General features: G+C 43.5%; 1 protein-coding gene across 6 annotated transcripts in view; it reads right to left on the minus strand.

Annotated features, from left to right (window-relative positions):
• The window catches only part of ephb3b (eph receptor B3b), a 56,296-nt gene that overhangs the window by 13,440 nt on the left and 24,128 nt on the right, over nucleotides 1–18,728 (minus strand). For all 6 annotated transcript variants that reach the window (XM_080883234.1, XM_080883235.1, XM_080883231.1 and 3 more), the window contains exons 2-8: nucleotides 14,374–14,438; nucleotides 9,179–9,851; nucleotides 5,837–5,992; nucleotides 4,584–4,919; nucleotides 1,633–1,757; nucleotides 984–1,146; nucleotides 505–613 (exon numbers count right to left, since the gene is read on the minus strand). In XM_080883234.1, the coding sequence (XP_080739360.1) occupies nucleotides 505–613; nucleotides 984–1,146; nucleotides 1,633–1,757; nucleotides 4,584–4,919; nucleotides 5,837–5,992; nucleotides 9,179–9,851; nucleotides 14,374–14,438 (1,627 nt within the window). The remainder of the gene's footprint in view (nucleotides 1–504; nucleotides 614–983; nucleotides 1,147–1,632; nucleotides 1,758–4,583; nucleotides 4,920–5,836; nucleotides 5,993–9,178; nucleotides 9,852–14,373; nucleotides 14,439–18,728) is intronic.

The raw sequence follows: 18,728 nt of genomic DNA on the forward strand, positions 1-18,728 counted from the left end.
CGCACGGCATTTTCTGCTTGACAAATGAATGGTATAAAGGATAAACGAGTGCGGTTAGACCCAGCTGATGTAGTGTCAGACTTTCTGAAAGGTAAGAGCAGCCACTTGCAGCTTCCCAGTCAATTGGGCTCAGCAGACAGGGGCGCATCTGGGTTCTTTGTGGTCGGGCAAACGCACAGTTGATTCTGAGTGCTGGGCCGTGAGGGCAGGCCTATCAGGCCCAACAGCTGCTCCACCATGCTGTTTCCACTGAGCAAAGTAGCATTTTGGCCAAAGCTGTTTACTATTCACAGATTCAGAAGGCTAATCTGGCATTCAGTGGGCTCACAGGTGGCAAAGCAATCCGCTGAGACTGTTCCGGGGCAGTTTGGAGGACAAGCAAACAAAGCTGACATTTGAAGCTATCTCGGTGTTTTGTTTTGTTTTTTTCAAATTGACGGGAAAAACAACAGTTTGGCACCAATGCTTCTGTAAGCCTTGCTGTTTTAGTAGCAGGATTCTCACCTCAGGCAGACAATAGCGATGACCACAACTGCAATGATGAAGACTAAGGTGGCGGTGGCTGATCCAACGATGAGCGGCAGCTGTTCCTGCAGCGACTTTGGGGGGTCAGCTTTACAAGATTAAAGAGAGAAGGTGATCAGTTAGTTAGTCAGTTGCCGCAAGCATCGACCAAACTAGCTGCAATCCAGCTCAGTACAAAAGTACGAGGTTTATTAATCTGTATACAGAAGAATCTGCACATCCTTTATAAAGTAGAGGAAGGGTATGGCTGATACACAGACTGGCTGACCATAGGTACATTTTCATCAAATCATAAGTCCGTTACAAGAATTTCAGTTTTTTTCGTTTCTCGCATATTGGCTTCTTACACTATAAACGCTTGAAAAAATCCAACACATCTATAAGCTTTGCATTGCACTATTTGTACAGACATATCCCAGTATATCCCCGGGTAGTAACGCAGGCGGGGTGTAACGTACTTTGGAGGTTGGTGCTGAAGTCGGCTGGGCTGCTGTAGCGACCGTAACCAGCGACTGTTCGAGCGCGGACCTGCACCACGTAAGGCGTACCAGCCTTAAGACCTTCAATGCGGGCGTTGCTCCGTTGGGCAGTCATGGTATGGGCAATGGCCTCACCCTGATCCTGCACATACAAATACAGGGATTAAACAACGCACCCCTGCTCCTCATTGTTCCTTCTCTAAAAGTTTTGATGTAGGTTGACAAAAAATATATAAAAAAGACAAGACCAAGAGAGAGAGAGAGAAAAGGAGTGCCATATCATAGCTGGTATGTTAATCTGACAGCAGAAGACAGCATATAGTGAGGACTGTGCTCTTTCCCCAAGGAAAACTCTAAACTTTCTGGGGTTTTAGAAACTTTTTAAGGCATGGATTGACAGAGGATGGGAGGGAAAAGAAGAAAAGGGAAGAGTACAACAGGGAAGGGATTGGAAGGATAGAAAGAGATGGAAAGAGTGGAATAAGAAGAAAAGGAAGCCTCACGGCCAACATGTGTTTATCAGCAGAGCCATTGTTTTCCACATTTACAGAAACACAGATGATACAGAAACCATGCGAGTCACTGAAATTGGATTGAATTACAGGCGTTCTCTAACATCGGCGCTTACCTTCTCATGGTACTTAATCTCATAATCCAGAATGATTCCGTTGGGCTTCTCTGGAGGCAGCCAGGACAGGCTCATGGTGCTCGCTGTGGCCGCCATCAGGTGAACTGTGGGCACTGCAGAGGGAGCTTCACAGGGGGAAAATAAATAAAGGGAAATCCGTTTTATTTATTGTTTTTCGTGTTATGTCTTTTGAAGTTCTGTGCCCTTTGTCTGTCCACAGAAGCCCAAATACAAAGTCTTAGCTGTGAGCTTTGTGAAAAGCTTTGGCCACTAGTTAGTATGCAGAGCCATTCCCGACTAATGCTCAAATTCTCCCTCCCAGAGTCCTAGGGGAACGAGAGGTTATGTCTAATTCTCCTGTAGCAAGAGAATCAAACTTTAGAAACTGATGGATAAGGTCCATGCAGTTCCCTCTGTCATATATTAACGGCGGGCGAGCTAAGGAACAGCCGCACATACAGAGTTTTGCACGTATGTGTCTGTGCACTTGCTTCACTGCTGCTGAGCTGTTACTCCACAATCTCGTTGAAATGTTTGAGAGGAGCTGTGCTTTCCTTTTTTTTCTCGGCTGTAGAAAAAGATCTTGTTCTTTAAGTGCTGCGCATGAATATAATATACAAATACAAAAATGTGCACACACCATACAATCTAATTATTTTATGAAACATGTAATCACTGGAGTTTCCCATGCTTAGTTTACACGTGCCGCATTAACAGTAAGCCCATGCCGCTCTTTCCTTTACTCCCTCCTCCACTCGGTCTACCCTTTTAACTTTACTTCACACCTTCCACTGTCTATCTCCACTATTACCTTTACTTGAATATAAATAATACACTTCCTGCTTTTTCAGTGGACTTTTCAACTCTTTTGCTTATCTTTCACTGCTACGGCCCTCCATCCACCCCCCCTTCCTCCAGAGTTTTATGACTTCTTCACAAGATGTCCTGTCTAACCAAGACAGATGTGCTGATAATCACTTCTGGTCAATAAGGAAAGTGAAGTGAAGGAAGTCAAGTGTTGCACAATAATATTATTCGATACTGTACCGCACTCATTTTAGGAAAATCCCTGGATCAGTGTTTCTCATTCCCCCATACCACACACCAGTTTTCGCTGGCTTTGTTAAAAACTTTTACATCCCATTTTTACATTCTTTCATCGTCCCCATTCCATTTCCTTTCTAACCTCGCTGCTTGTCTTGGAGACCAGACAACCTTCTGTTGCTCTGTCTTTCTTTCTGGTGTCTGCACCTCCCCTTTCCTGAGTTTTCCCCTTCCTTGTAAGTCCCATCTATTCCATTTCTCCTTGTCTCTCTTATTCCCCCAGAAGACAATGCTTCCTAGGCAGATCCCCTGGTTACTCTAGCCAAGGGATTAGGGGCCCTCCTCCAGGAGGAGACGTTGGGAGTAACCATGGAGGTGGCCCCAGGGGCTTATCACCAACCCAGTATTTATTTTGATTCTTAAAAGGTGACTGCACATGCAGGGATGGTCTTGGGACTACACAAATGGATAATCTGATCACAAATGATGCACTCTTGCCCCGTTCTTTCTCTTCACTGCTCCCTCCGCACCCACCTGACCCCAAGCACCCAAGGGTGGACACTTGTCCCTGTCAGCCCAGCGCCAAACCTCCCCATGAAACAATGAGGCCCTCATGTGGGGCTGGTGGGGCCTTTGGGTTCCAGACTCACAAAAAGAAGGCATTCCTAAAGAATCTTTTAGGAGTAGGCACACAAGGTCAAAGGTGAGGAGGACAAGGCCATGGAGAGAAGGAAAAAGGGTGGGGGAGGAGGAGCCAAGGAATAATCCTTGGTGTTTACTAGGCTAGCCGAAAGAGCAAACTTAACACAGCAGCAAAGAGTTCAATTTACAAGTAAAAAGAAAAACTGGAGTGAGTAAAAGTACATCACTGAGAATAGTGAGATTTCCTAGGTAACTGAAAAAATGATCATAATAGTCCCCCAGCTATAGTGTCAAACATAAGGCTCAGTGGCCAAAGACTCCAATCCAAGGAGGGCGTACATTCTGGACTTTAAATGTATTTGGAGTTTTTCCTTCTGATAAAGACCGTTCATATTGCACCAAAGTAGTTAAGTAATAAACAAACCATTTAAAAAAAGAAGAGTTCTTGTTTTTTACAGTATGTCCACAAAAAATGTGAATTAATGGAAACTTTCTAAACCTTTCGGATTTTTTTCTGTGATTTAAAACATTTATTCCTTATAATTTTAGCCCAAAGAATAATGCTGAAAGCTTTCTTTCATTTACTACAGCAGCTTTTCTTTATCATGTGGAAAAACTGAGACATACTGTTGAAACTGCACTTCTTTTTCTTATATTAAGGTATCTTAGGATACTTATCCTTTTTCACTGACAGGTGGAGTGTTACTGGTCCAATGCACGATATACAAGTATTCTGACGTCCCTGGTCTACAGTCTCCCTCCATTTATTGATTTATTTTCATCACTTGGCTTATCAATAGCGGGTTCTATTACTCTGTATATCTATATATACCAGATGGGTTTAAAAAAAATCATCTCAGCTCTGATTGCTACATTGGCCTAGTTACTGTTTTTGCTGAGAGCTGAAGGATCGGTGGGTTGGAACCAGTGGGCAGCCAGAATACTAAAGGTTCCACACTTTGAATATACACTGCCTCGCTATTGCTATTTGCAGTGGTGTTAGCACAGAGCATGCTGTGGGCGTGTGAAAAAAAGGTCGCTTTCTAAGCTCATTCAGAAGAATGTCTTCCTTCTCAATCCCTGTTCAAAGGAAAAATATGTAGCACACTCCTACATACATACAAGAAATTGATCTCTGCTTTTTAGGCGCAGAGCGTATTCTCTGACATCCTTTTGTGTCTTTTCCCAGCCTTTGAAAGTTGGCATCGCCCGAAACATCAATGCTGATCTTTGCCAGGTAGCCACAGTGCTGAAGCTGCACCTACCGGCCTGATTTGTGGTGATGTTCACGGCGGAGAACTGGGGCGTATAGGGGCTCTTGTTGGAAACGCCGTTGACCGCCTGGATCTCGAAGCTGTACTGTGTGTGGGCTTGCAGGTTCCGGACCGCCACACGCCGCTGGGTCAATCCCAGGTGGCGCGGTGAGATGTCCACGTTGTCGTCGCAGCGCGAACACATTCCCCGGTCGGGGAGGCACTTCTTACAGATGACGTTGTAGAGGACATCATCGCGGCCGCCCAGGTCACGAGGCTCGCTCCACTCCAGCACGAGCGAGGTTTCGTTGACGCTGGAGATGACGCTGCGTGGGGCAGACGGAACGGCTGCAAAAGGAAGGATGGGATGAAGAAAATAGGTCGCAATGAGAATGCATTCAATCTCCGTGCACAATGGGTGTAAAGAAATTTGTCCTGGTGACAGCACAGAGACATCAGGACAATAGACAAAAGATTCATACTGGAAAGCACAGTTTATATATCATTACACACACATGCATTCATTATTCCATAACTGCGCTGCGGTATTAGTACATTTCTTATGCATTAACTAGACCATTTTCTTTTCTTTCACTGTAACAAGAGACTGTTCCAGCAGTTCTTCATTAAAAAAAAGAAAAAAAGAGGACAGGAGTTCAAATTTGAATTGCATGCTTATTTCCACTGTGTGTCTGTGTGTACAGAGTGCTTGGGGGCAACGAGCAAGACAAACTATTGGCAGAGTCTTGGCAATTCTTATCCAATTACCGGAGCCTTATCTCTCACTGCACTGTGGGAGAATCAGCCCCACACCCCAGCAACAGAAAAAAGGATCTTCTTTCTTCACTTCTGAATAAATTCACCCCTCAGTGTCTGTTTGCTTTTAATAGAGCCAACAGTAAAAAAAAAAAAAAAAGATAAAGCTCACAAAAAAACAAGTGGGTTTCACTTTCCGGCCGTAGTGGGGCAGAGACGTTGTGAGTGCAGGTTGGTGGGAAGGGGAGGGGTTGGATGATAAAGTTGTGGATAACGCTGGGAAAGCAAGCAGACTTGTTTGCTGTCTGTGTGGCGTGGCAGGAGCATTGTGCTAGGAGCTTTTATCAGCAGTTGATGGAAATATCCAAAGACGTTTAATACACAATAACTTTAACTTTATGATTACAACACATTTGGCCCAGTTCTGATGGGAAAAATAGACTAGATGTAAGGTTGTCAGCATTAAAACGTACTGAGTTATACAGATGGCTGAAGGAAGCATTACTTACTAGTGCAGGGGGAGTCGGGAGAATCTGTGTCTGCGCGGTAATAACCGTTTCGACAGGAGCAAACACTGGCTGCTCCCGAGCTGGCACGGCTGTTGGCTGGGCAGGGCAAGCACAAACTGTCCCCCTGTTTGGACTTGAAGGTGCCAGGGCTGCAAGCTGATGGCAAAAGAGGGAATGATGAAGAAAGCATGACCAACAGCTTAAAAAAAACACAAACAAACTGATTTTACCACTATCATTTTAGAAAGTGTCTTACTCTGGAATGAAAAGACAAATTTTACTTTTGCCAATCCATGCCAATAGCCTGTAATTCTACTCATTTTTAGTGGAAAAAGTACTATAGTATTTGTAGTAGTCTCGGATCAATACTAGCACAATAGGATTGATACTTTGTTTCTAATTTCAGTATGTAGCCCACTGAATTGTGTTACATAAATTATGTTTTTGGAAGTGAAGAAAAAACTATACATCAAACATGTCGGTTTGTGTTGACTGCCATGTTCATTTTATTTATAGCCTACAGCACACTTAAACAACAGAAGCAACAGAAGTGCTTTAGAGGTAACATTGGCATCCCAGGTCTCCTAAAAACGCAGTGTCAAAAACATGAAAATCTGACTGGTGTGCTTATGTTATATTGATTAATTATTTTTGAATGTACAAATAACATTTACTTAGTGGACGATGTATTCAGAATTTGCAAAGTGAGGAAATCAGGAAATGCAAACGTGCAAACATAAATCTTTGTATACAGACAGAGACCATGTCAAAGTTTCTTTTTTTAAAAAATTGTTTTTTCTCTGTATTTCTACTGAGACTACTTCTATACAGGAAACTACTTTCAGCATAACTTTACCTAAACTGGTTCTTGAAGGCAAGTCAGTAACATGAAAACACTGCTAGGATTTGAAAATGCCATATCTCCATTTATAGCTGCTGTTTGGACGTTTATAACTCGTGTGATAAGTTACAGACGTGCAGGGAAACTGTAACGGCAACATTGTGATTCAGGACGCTTGGGTAGGCTCCATATCTTTCATAAACTGTCTTGTTAAAAGATGAATGAGTTTGCCGCCATGCCTAATAAAAAAAGAGAGGCAGGAGCAGGTAAGAGAGGCAAAGTTTACAAGGGCCAGTTGATTAGCTGACCCACTAGCGCATTAGCTCGTCAACGTCAAGGACAAACTGCAATGTTTGTCCTCCCCCCCGAATGATAATTATCGTCACAGATTCCATGTTGGATTTATGCTCCCCTTTGAAAACGACTGAGGTCAGAGGTCAAATTTACAGCAGACCACTTACTGCTCCTGCTGTTTTCCTGCTTCTGAAAGTTCAATATTAGCTCAAAACCACCAGCTGGCTGCACCGTGTACATTAGCACTGAGTATATTTGTTCTCCCACCAATTTGTCAGAGTTATCCACACTGCTGGCTAACAGGAAGTTTGGTTTGATAAACAGATAAAGAACTGACCTTGAATTTAGGTGTCAGAACAGTTTCTTTAAACAAATTTGTTCATATTTTTTCACCTAACACAGAACAAATTGCAAGCTAATTCTGAGCTCACAGGGCAAGAAAAAAAATATTTTTAACTGTTAGCAAAGATGTTGAAGAAGCATTCCCGTTAAAGGAAGCCTCTTTTTTTACACCAAAAGGTTGAAAGCGCTGATCAATCACTTCCAGCGAGTAAAGGGGTCATCCTGTTCCTTTTATCTATTTTCCCTTAGAGGAACCATTAAAGAATGAGGAAGAAAGACAGACAAGGGGGTAGAGCGAAAAGGGAGGGAGAGGTGGAAGAGGTGGAGGCATAGAAAATGCTAATCCTGTAGGACCCCCACCTCCCCTCTTCCTCGCTCCCCTGTGTCTTATCCTCTCATGCAGAACATAGAGCTTAAGGAACTGATTAAAATGTATGCTGAAATTGGAAAGTCTGAGGCATGAAAAAGTAAAGAATATTGGGGGTAAAAAATGTGCAGCTAATGAGTGGGAAGGCAAAAAAGGCTCATCGATTAATATTAATACTGACATCCTTACTGTAACTCTAGTGGCTTATTAATGAGCACAACGGCCTTCAGATTAGGAAGGAATTGGAGAAGTAAAGACTGGCGCAGAGAGAAATGAAGAGCTGCAAGAGATACTGTATGCTAGGAGGACAGAAAAAGCACGGAAAAAGGGTGATGAGAAATGAGCATGGAATAATATAGAAGGAGAGGAAGGAAAAGGAGAGAGGACCTAACGAGAACAAGAAAGCGAGATTTATCCCTTGTGGTTTCTAGTGATTAGAGAGCATTTTATCAGCGGCCAGTCACCAGAGCTTCAACCTTGAGGTGCCAGAAACAAACAAATGAGTTTTTAACCACGTTCACTTTAGATATACTACACTCTCCCCTTTGTCTCGTGCAAACACTCTCCTTCTAAAGGTGAGCGCATATTCAGTATCCACCCACTCCTGGAGTGGAGTGGATACAAAATATAAGGCCTGTGCAGCGTCATCGCTTTCTTCTATTATAGGAAGAAGGACCCAGACAGGCAGGGATCACCGCCGAAGTCGAAGCCCAGCGAACACGCACGGGGCACCTTGCATTCACGTGATCAATAACCTCACCAGATCGCTCTTTCACTCTTCACACACTTTCTGCACGCCCAGGCCTAATTTTACACCCACGTACACACAAGCACAAATTTTTCCATTTATCCTTCATTATTCTCATGCTGTCACCTGCACTCCATTTCAGTCGGGACCTTGCTGTTTAAATTTACCTTTCTCTTTCACCTCTGTGAACCTGTCATGTTTTCCATCAGACCTGAAGCCATTAGCCACTCGCTTTCATAAAGAGACAACACACTGCACATTCATTTTGCAACCAACCTCAAGGCAAAACTGAGGTCACGGGAGTGCGTAGCCCTGCTAGTCTGTATTATTATAGCTTGTAATCACTGGATTAACATGTCAAAAGAAAACAAGATAAAATAAATTATTCATTACGATGTGTTGAGTGAACAATCCAGCATAAAACAGTGTATCCTGTAGCCAAAATAATGTCCAATTAATCTCTCAGGCAATCAGTGTGTTTTTTTCCACAGCAGTTAAGTCTTTGTGAAGACTAGGACCACTAGTCTAATACCATTCCATGTTCCCAAAATGTAAACGTAAATGTCTTCTCATATGATCTTCGTAAGAAGGCTCCATCCTGAAATCTGAGGACTGTAACATAAGATGAAGTAGCACACTATTCTGTTGTGGGTTTGAACCTTGAGCAACCTGTTGAAGAATGTCTAATCCACTTAATCCGCCACAACACGTCATAAACTGACCTAAATTATATATTGTGAAAACACTCACCTTGACACTGGGTGTCCTTCATGGCCGGTTCAAAACCAGCCATGCAGGTACAGGCTCCTACAGGAACCATCCACTCCCCATCTCCGTTGCAATAAAGCTTCAGCGGCACAGACACCTCCAAGGCATTGGGGACACAAGTTCCTGGGGCTATCACCAGCGATGTCGCTTCAGCCCCCGTTGCCGTTTCGGGAAATACGGCGAAGTTGGCGATTGTGGTGGAGCACTTCTTATAAAACACTCTGACTGAGATGAGCGACATGCAAGCACCGAGATCCTGGAAGGCCAAGTAGAAGCCAGCTTTGGACAGCGGGCCAAAACTTCTGACTTTCGTGTTTACCCGTCCAGACTCGAGCATGGAAAAACTCTCATCTGGGGCGATGGTGTCAACCTTCACATAAGGGTTCTCCATCCAGAAAGGGCTGGTAGCCGTAGCTGAATCCGAGTCAGACTCATAGTAGAAGAGGTTAAATGTTTCTTTGCAGGAACCAGGGATGTTGGGAATGCTGTTGCAGTCACGCACTGTGAATTTCATCTCCACATATACGCGCAGTACATCTTTTCGCGGGATGAAGTCGCTACGTAGCCAGTTATTTTGGTTGAGCTCACGTACATTGCAGACTTGATACGTCCGGATGGGGTTCATGGCATCGTCGTAGCCACTGACCTCTTCCCACTGAAAAGAAATCAGATGAAGAACATGAAAAATTAGCAGCTGTAAATGTCTGATAGATATTGAGTTGCTGCGGGGCATCTTCCATCGAACCTAGATGAGCTACATTAAATCAAGTGGCATAAAAAGCAAGTGATTAAAGTACCAGGACACAAGTCATGAGGGAGCGAGAATTGGACTTTTTCAGTTTAGCTGTATTTCTTTTACTTCCATTCCCTTGCTTTTGCCATGATGCACCTTTCATTCCTGATTAGTGTGGCGAAAAGCCAGGCACAAGGACTGCAAATTCATCACAATTACAGGAACCTGTCACCTCCTCGCCACAGAGCCACCAAAGCATGTTTACCTCATATCTGTTTGGAAGAACCAGCCACACTGCTTCACAACCAATTACGCTTCAATTACCGAGCAATGACTGCAACGTCCTCTAATAAAAGCGGGGAAAAGGCGGCAGTTAACCTTCATGCTTTTCTGTTTTTACACTCTACATCTTTCAATGCTACTACAGTACCCAGGGGGTGAATTACTCGGGATAAAATGGGATTAAATTTTCTAAACTTTGATTACCAGCTTCATTAAATGAGTGCAAGCAAACCAGACTGTAAAAGCTTTGCTGTGAGACGCGTTAATGTTATGTCTTTTTTTCTTCTTCTTCTTTTTTTCAATCTCGAATGAGGACACCGCGATTAAATCATTTCACTTCAAACAGCAATTCCTGTGTGTATAATATATCTAAGTGTGTGCGTGTGTGTTTGCGTGCGTGTGTGTTTGCGTGCGTGTGTGCGCACGCTGAGGGATCTGCTCCCCTTTCTTTTATCAGACAAACATTTGAGTCAAAGTATTTTTAGACACGTTTAAATACAACAGTAGTTAACAGTGCTATGCAAAAGACATGCCAGTGCTTTAGAGCATTAAATGTAGAGGGAACAGGGGAGGAAAATAATACTAGAGAAGGGAATAATGGGTGGCTGTAGCTTATGAGGTAGAGCGGGTCACCTACTAATCAGAAGGTTGGTGGTTTGATTGCCAGCTGCACCAGTCTGCATACCAAAGTATCCTTGGGCAAGATCCTGAATCCTAAGTTGCTCTGATGCATTCACTGGAGTGTGAATGTGTGAGAATGTGAGACATTGAAAAAAGTGATGTATGGATGGGGCAAGTTCTATAAAGTGCTTTGAGTGACTATATATAAACCATTTACCAATAAGTCACAGGGCAGTCAAAAGCTAACACACCACTTTGCATTTAGGTATTGATCATTATTAATCTCTGCTTCTACCAGACGTTTTTTCCTGCCAAAAGCTAGTTTTTCCTTCCTACTGTTGCCAAGTGCTTGCTCAGAATTTGTTTGATTTTGGGGGTTTTCTCTGTATTACTGTAGGGTCGTTACCTTGCAATATCCTCAAGCGCCTTGAGATGACTGCTAAAACTATACACCAAATGCATAGTGCATATTTAGCGTAACTGGTGGTGAACTCGCTACCTGAACCTGAGACATTGCTATATGAGATATCTATAGTAAAATTAAATCTCTACAGTTATGTTCTTGGGGCTGGATTGTACCTCAAAGCATTTGCCTTCCTCAACACTCGGGTAAATATATACCGCTTTTCCTCTTCAGAGCCAGTCGTTTCCTTCTGAGCTTGAAGCATCTTAATTAAGGCTGTGATATGGATGTGGTGGAGACAAGGCTATTCATCCAAGACCGTGGAGGCCATAAGGGACACAGGGGGAAGAATGGGTGTAGTTTGGCTGTGGCATTAAAATGATGGCCTCACAAGAGCGGGAGAGAAGGAGGAAGCGACCAGAGGGAATCGATAATCACCAGCCAGGTCAATGGAATGGCTAAAAGCATGAAGTGTCAATGGGTATTTAGTTTAGTGTAATAAATCACCCTGCGCAAAAGAGCAATGCGGCCAAGTGTTTTGTGGCTGTGCGTTTGTATAAATTTGCTCATGCGAGCTTGTCTGGCCAAGTTTGTGCTCACTCTGTGTGTTTGTTTGAGAGTATATATATATATGTATAGGTGTGGGTCTGTTTGTGTATGCGTGCAGTTAGAAAGGGGTCAACCAACCCCCCGTCAGACATGCACCAGTGGGCAAACAATCTGAGAGCCTGCTTACCAAGCCTGAATGAATTAAGCATGTTGTGCAAAAAAGGGTCAAGTTTCTTGGCGTCGATTTTCAACAAGATGAATTGTTATGCAAGATTGGCGAGCCTCTCTGTTTTCTCTTTGTCCTTTCCAATCAAAGCTTTAACTTTCACCTCCAGACGGCAACGCACGGGCCTTACACATTGCACATTTTGGTGCAACAATAATTCTCAAAATCATCATTTAAAGCTGTTTTTTTTGCCAGTTTTATCATGTTTTTTCATCCTTCGACCTTGGATGAATTAAAAGAGAACATTTACTCTAAGAAACCTTCATGGCAACATGGATAAACTATTATTATTAGCTTTAGGCATTGCCTGAAATGCTGAAAGTTCCAACAAGCTCAATGCAACCAATTAGTGTGTTTTTATTTTGTTGTTTGTTTAGCCGGTTCAATAATCCCACTAAGGCTAATTTAATACTGTTCCAGCTTGTTTATGACACGTTTTGTGCAAGGAAGGTGGTCTTGTGAAGGAGACAGTCATATACCGACAATACTTATTATCTCTGTAGGCTCGCTAACTTCATATATTGTTGTCAACGTATGCTTAGGGAAAGCCCTGTGGGTATCATTCCGGGTCTGAGGAGAGCTACTCAGCGGAATTCCCCCTTCTTCGCCCATCTGGTTTGGAACATAAACGGCATGATTTATAGACAAATATTCACACGTCACACATGGAGGCATAATGAATGCTGGAAATCCAAACGCATCAACCAAACTGGTGCTGAGCTGCATGCATCCATGCCTCATACAGAGATGCTACAGTCTATAAAGACAGATGCAGACAGACTGAGAAATGCACATACCATAGCAAACAGAGACGTGAAAGAATATACTAAAAGAATGTGTGTAAAACACAACAACCTAGTGTTGGAGCATGTAAAGACACTTCCTTACGATTATCAGCGCTTACAAACACAGCTTCTGTGTAGCTTTATGTTTGTAGCTTCATTTGCATGTGTTTTGCAATGTTATTTAAAAAGATGGAGACGATATGATTCGTGTTTGGCATGAATGAGAGAATGTGTAGTGTTAGATTTGCTTTTTGAGGAACTGATTTTCTTGTCTCATACACTCTTTCCTTCTTGACGCACGGACATTGCTCTGGATTTTCCTGAAACCCTGTCTCTCTCTCTCTCTCTCTTTCTCTCTCGTCCCTTTCCCCGCAGGCTGCTTTGTTTGTCCTCTTATCCACGGCATCGGTTTCTCTTAAACACTCGTCACACACAACAAAAACAGGTTGGGTCGTTCCCACCGCAAGACTGCGAGAGCAAACAAACACGTATACAATAAAAGTCTGCGTGAAGAAAGGAACAAGGCAACACGGACGATTGATTTTGCGAGAGCGAGGGACTGAGAGTGAAAGTGAGGGAGGGAGGGAAAAAATAAAAGGAGGGAAAACGCGCACACAAACACACAAAGGGTGGAAAAATAACTCAGGGACAACAAATGCTGTCTGTGGCACATTCTGCTGCAAACACACACCCACCCAAAAAAAAAAGGGCCAAGGGGACAAATTCATCTCCACCCTTTTGGCAGGTAATGTGGGAAATCTGGATTGCAAAAGGGCAGCTACTGTATGTACATCTACTGAGAAGGAGCATCTGTTGTAGGATTGTTGGAACAGAAACAGAGAGGCATGTTTTTTAGGTTCCTAAACCATGTCTGCCTGGACCTCGTGGGAGCATCACCGCTGCATTGTAGCGTAACAGGATGAAGAGGTGTGTGTGTGTTTGGAGGGAAGGGGGAACAGAAATGGGACATGCCAGGCTGTGAGAGGGTTTGTCCTCCTGATTGTTTACAGCTGAGGTGGCTAGTGTGTGTCTGGCACAGTGAATGTTTAATGGCTAGGCGAAAAGGAGCATAAGGAGGGTGGGTGACTTTGAACAGCTGGGGAAGAATCCTCTGACAAGTGTGTTGTGGTAAGAGCAAAAATATACTAAAAAAAAGGGGGCCCATCGTTCAAAACACAAGGGCCAAGTCAGAGGACCACACAAAGGCAAGGGAGGAGTGCTGGCAGTCTTTGAAGTATATCCGAGGAGGGGTCGAGGCTCTTTTTGCCTCATTGTGGAGACCACATGGGAAAGCCATGTGAGGCTGTCATGGACACTTTGTGTAAGGTAGATTTGGGTGCTGAGACATTTATCAGCGTTTAAGAGGGAACTTCATGACAACACCAATGCTTTTTTTTTTTTTGCATTTTTCAAGAGGAGGCAAGAGGGAGTCAATCAGGTCAGTCAGGTGAATTAGATGTCAGTGCATCATTTGTTTTGCTGCCTAAAATATTTTAATTGCATCAAATGGTAAAACATAGCCTGGAGTATTGCTCATTATTAACACAACACAATGCACACTATGCCCAGTAAACTCACCCCAGTCTCAGGATGTGCAGTCCAAGCCAGTTCTGTCGTGGCCCACTTTGTGTCCATCAACGTCTCTGAAAAATGGAAGCAGAAAGAAAACAACACAATCAAACAAGGAAGAAAAAAAGAGATCAGTAGAACTTTCAGTTGTTTTACAACAATCTCATAAAACTTGCAAAATGATCCAAGGAACAGATACGAGGCTCTGACCAAAGCTGCTTTCAGAAAACTGTGTGAATAAAGGACACACAAGCTCACAACTAACTGAATTGATTTAGACAAAGGAGTACTTTATGTGCAAGTGAGTATGTGTGGGTGTGTGTGAGTGAATGTATTATAGATGAAACACGAGACAGACAAAGGTCCCGATAGGTGATCAGTGAGGTATTGTGTGATATTTTACTGTTGCTCCTCATTAAGCTAATTAGTCCCAATTAGGTGTTTCCCTTAAACAAAGCTCTCACTGCGAAACAGTTCCGCTTCCCACAGAACACGTGACACACAGACACACACTTGATAAGATATAGACACAGTTGTAAAACTCAAGATATACAACCCAACAGAATACTTGAATGGAGAGCAGGGGCAATAAATTTCGGTGTCACAAAAGAGGAGCTCTCGAGTGGAACAGAGGTCGGTAAACTTCAATAGGATTCGTTTTGCGTCAATACTTGAAGGCACTTCAGTTTAGAACATTCTTACACGTATCTATATGCCACACACGGGGGATTTCACACACAAAAACATCAACAAATGGCTCGCGCAAGTTGAAGTGGACAGAGATCTCCCCTGCAAAACCGTTTTTGCTCTCCACTTTCCACTTTCTTGTTTCTACTGGCAGAGATGGGAGCTTTGCGAGAGCGGGGAAGGAAGACTATAAATGTCGAGTCTTTTACTACCTGGCGCTCAAGGCATGATGTGCAGCCACCGTTATTATCTCAACCGCTGTGCTGTTCTACAAGATAGTGAAAGATGATGAAACGGTGCAGCCAGTGAGTGCTTGGTCATCAAATGAAGTTTGAGATTTTCCAAGTCTTTGCAGACTTCTTTTTTTTGGCTTGCTAACTAATTGTAAATAGGTCCTAGGTATAAGTACAATACTATAACTCAAGGATTTTTACCACACATCAAGCAACTGCTACATTCAGGCAAACAAAAAGAACTTCAAGCCCCTTGTGAATTATATCTAACTTTGTCCAAGTGTTATGCTCTTACAACGGGGAAGTCCCACTCATTTTCACCCCTGCAGACTTTGACTGAAAAAGGTCTAAAACTGTCACCATGAGCCAAATCAAAGCCTTTATCATAAGTGATTCCTTTTGCTTAGCGGGTTTGCAATATTCTCAATGTGTTTCCAGTGTTAAAGCAGGGAACTCATGAACGTGGTGTTTGCTAAGAGCTCCCTTTGTAACCAGATGTAGCCACATGTGAGCAACTGAGGGCCTGCTTGTGTTTTCTCAGAGAATGGGCCAGCACTCACTAGCTGCAGGACTTCCTGTGACTCATACTGTGACAGTGTGTGATTTGGGACCTGTTACTGACAGCCGTGCAGGTAGGTAAGCCGGTGAGGTGAAAATTATATATGTTTGCCGCCTGGTACTTATTATTACAAGTCGGCCTTGTGTTTGATGCGCTCGCTTGTCATTAGAGCTGGCCTCGCTGAAAATGACAGCACGGCAAAACGCAAAGATGAACGGGGAGGGAAGGAATGGGATGCGGGGATGAAGCAGAAGGGACGTGACGTGAAAGAGAGATAGATATGCAAAGTGCAAACAGACACACCTGTCCAGCCTGACTCAGTGGTTGGGACAGCAGATGATTCGAGACCGCACACTCATCGCTGAAACCCTCCTTTCTCGCTGCATCTGCATTGTTTGATCTGGCCGGGGTTGTGTTTTGTGTGCGTGCATAACTGTGTGCTTGCAAGTCTGTGTCAGAGGACAATTGTATGTGTGTGTATTTGGTGCAAAGTCCTGCATTGTGCCCAAAGTGGAGCACCAATCCTGAGTCAATGGGCCAGAGCAAAAGTGGTGAATGACCCTGACCTAACCCGGCCGCTCCCTCTCTGTCAGTGTATGTGTGCCAGGATGTGTGTGTGTGTGTGTGTATGGGTGCCTGCCATGCTCTGTCCACTATATTGCTGTGATTTTAAATAACACACCTGGCATTACAAGCACATTGTAAGAATAAAGCCTGGACTGAAAGTCCAAGCATCTTAAAATTATCTAATACACGGACAAAAAAAATCTAATAAACTGTGCAAAGCAGACTCGTACAGATAATAAAGGACAAGAAGGAGGCAGAAGGAACTAGATTATAGAGCGAAAGGTATTCTGTAAAGGAAACAAGCCCTGAAAGCTTAGAAGACTATAATGGCAGCACGACTTAAGGGCCCGAGTGAGACAAAAGAAAAATAAATGGAAAGAAAACCAGAAGGACAAGTCGGTTAAGAAAAAAAACAAATCTCAATTAGACTCTGAGATGATTTCTAAACACACTGAGTGCACTGGTTTGCCTTCTATGCATTTCATTTTACTCTTTCAAATCTTGTAAATAGAGATAGGGGAAAATTGAAGGGAGCAAACAAAGGAAATCAGGCAAACGAACATGCAAATTGGCTGCTGTAAATCACACACGTGGTGAGAGCGAGGCATCGATGGGTCACAAACAGAGAGGCACAAGGCTTCACTTTTCTCACACTTTCTCCTTTTTTCAATCTCTTTCTCAACCAACTCTCCCAGTTTGTTATGTTTCTTCTACTTGTCCCACTTTTCTCTCCTACTTCAACTAAAAAAAATTGTTTTTTTAAAATCTCCTTCTCTTTTCTCTGCCTTCGACGCCAATATCTGCAGCTGTGCTCCTGTGTTCTTGCTGCACAGTGATGTGACATGCGCTGTTCAGGGGGGTGTTTTTCAACCCCCTGTTGCTCACAAAGACTTTTCAATTAGCGAGTCACTGTTTGAGTAACCTAAGGATTGCTTTAGTAAAGTGTTATTTATGGTAGAGGTCAAATGCACCGGGGATTATCATAAAAACCATGGGGGGAAAAAAACGGCTGTGACATTTGTTTTCTCTGTGTCCTCTGACTGTGTGAGAAAAATTGTAGGAATACAAACAGGCTTGGAGAGATCGCACTCTGGCAAATAAATGCACACACACACACACACACACACACACACGCACACACACATGCATACAGACACGCATGCAAAGCCAAACCCCTACACTCTAATCCTGTAATGACAGGGCAGGCCTAATAACAGGGGAGGGCACTGAAGCGTTCGTCCTTATGGCCGCATCCAACGTACGAGCACGCACACGCGCACACGCATACACAGAGTTACAAGCCTCTTAAAATATTTCTTTGTTCAAACAAGCAGACTTCTTAAAAGAAAGAAAAAAGAGAAGGAGAAGAGCAGGAAAAGAGAAGAAAGGCTATTATTGAGAGGGAGGAATGCGCAGTCGTTTTCAGGGTGAAGGCTGCAGGTCACAGGGAGCACACAGGTGAGTGATTTAGCTCAGGTCTTGCTTTGAGCTTCTGAGTGTGGATGTCTTTGGTATGTGTGATTCTTCAAAATTCAGACAGCAGTCACCAAACTAATATTTTTAATGAAATGTTCTTTTCCCACCTTGACAATCAAGCCGACTAAGTTCTCTGCTATTAGTGCAAAACAAAACGGCTTCACCTTAGAAATTACCACTAACTTGTGTGTTAATGAAACGTGACAAAAGCAAGATTTTGCGTCCAGGAAAACCCATAATAACATAAAAATAAACTCAACTCCAAACCCTAATGACTCCCTTCCCACAATCCTTTGCTCGGGGCTTCTTCAGTAGTTAATTATCTTCTCCCCACCTCTCCTCTGAGTTGCTTTTGTTGTTGTTTTTTTGTATCTTTTTTTTTTGCAGTCGAAGAGACCAAGCACATGGCAACCTGGCATGGGGTAGCCACTCCATTAAAATACTATGCCGTCTGGTTGCCAAACACTTGAGCCTCTGTTTAGCCACTGAAACAGTGGAAAGTGTCAACACTGAGAGCGAGGACCCCACACTCAACTTATTAGCGCTATTAGCCTGATTGCTTTGTGCGCTATCTTTGTTGGCTCCACTTTTGTCATCCAGTGCGAGGCTGAGGCAGAGAAAGAGGAAGCGGGGCAGGAAAAAAAGGAAAGTGGGAGGAGAGATGCTATTCAAATTCAAATCGTCCGAGCAGTCTTTTTTGCCTTTGTGCGAGGCCAGAGGGCGATGATTAGGAGAAGTCCCCTCCATTTTATAGCTAGACCTCCCCTTCAGCATCCCCACACCCCCACTCCCCCTGTGCGCGCGCACACACACACACACACACACACACACACACACACACA

The sequence above is a fragment of the Rhamphochromis sp. 'chilingali' genome, assembly GCF_963969265.1.
Source record: "Rhamphochromis sp. 'chilingali' genome assembly, chromosome: 5".
In the NCBI taxonomy this organism is placed as follows: domain Eukaryota; kingdom Metazoa; phylum Chordata; class Actinopteri; order Cichliformes; family Cichlidae; genus Rhamphochromis; species Rhamphochromis sp. 'chilingali'.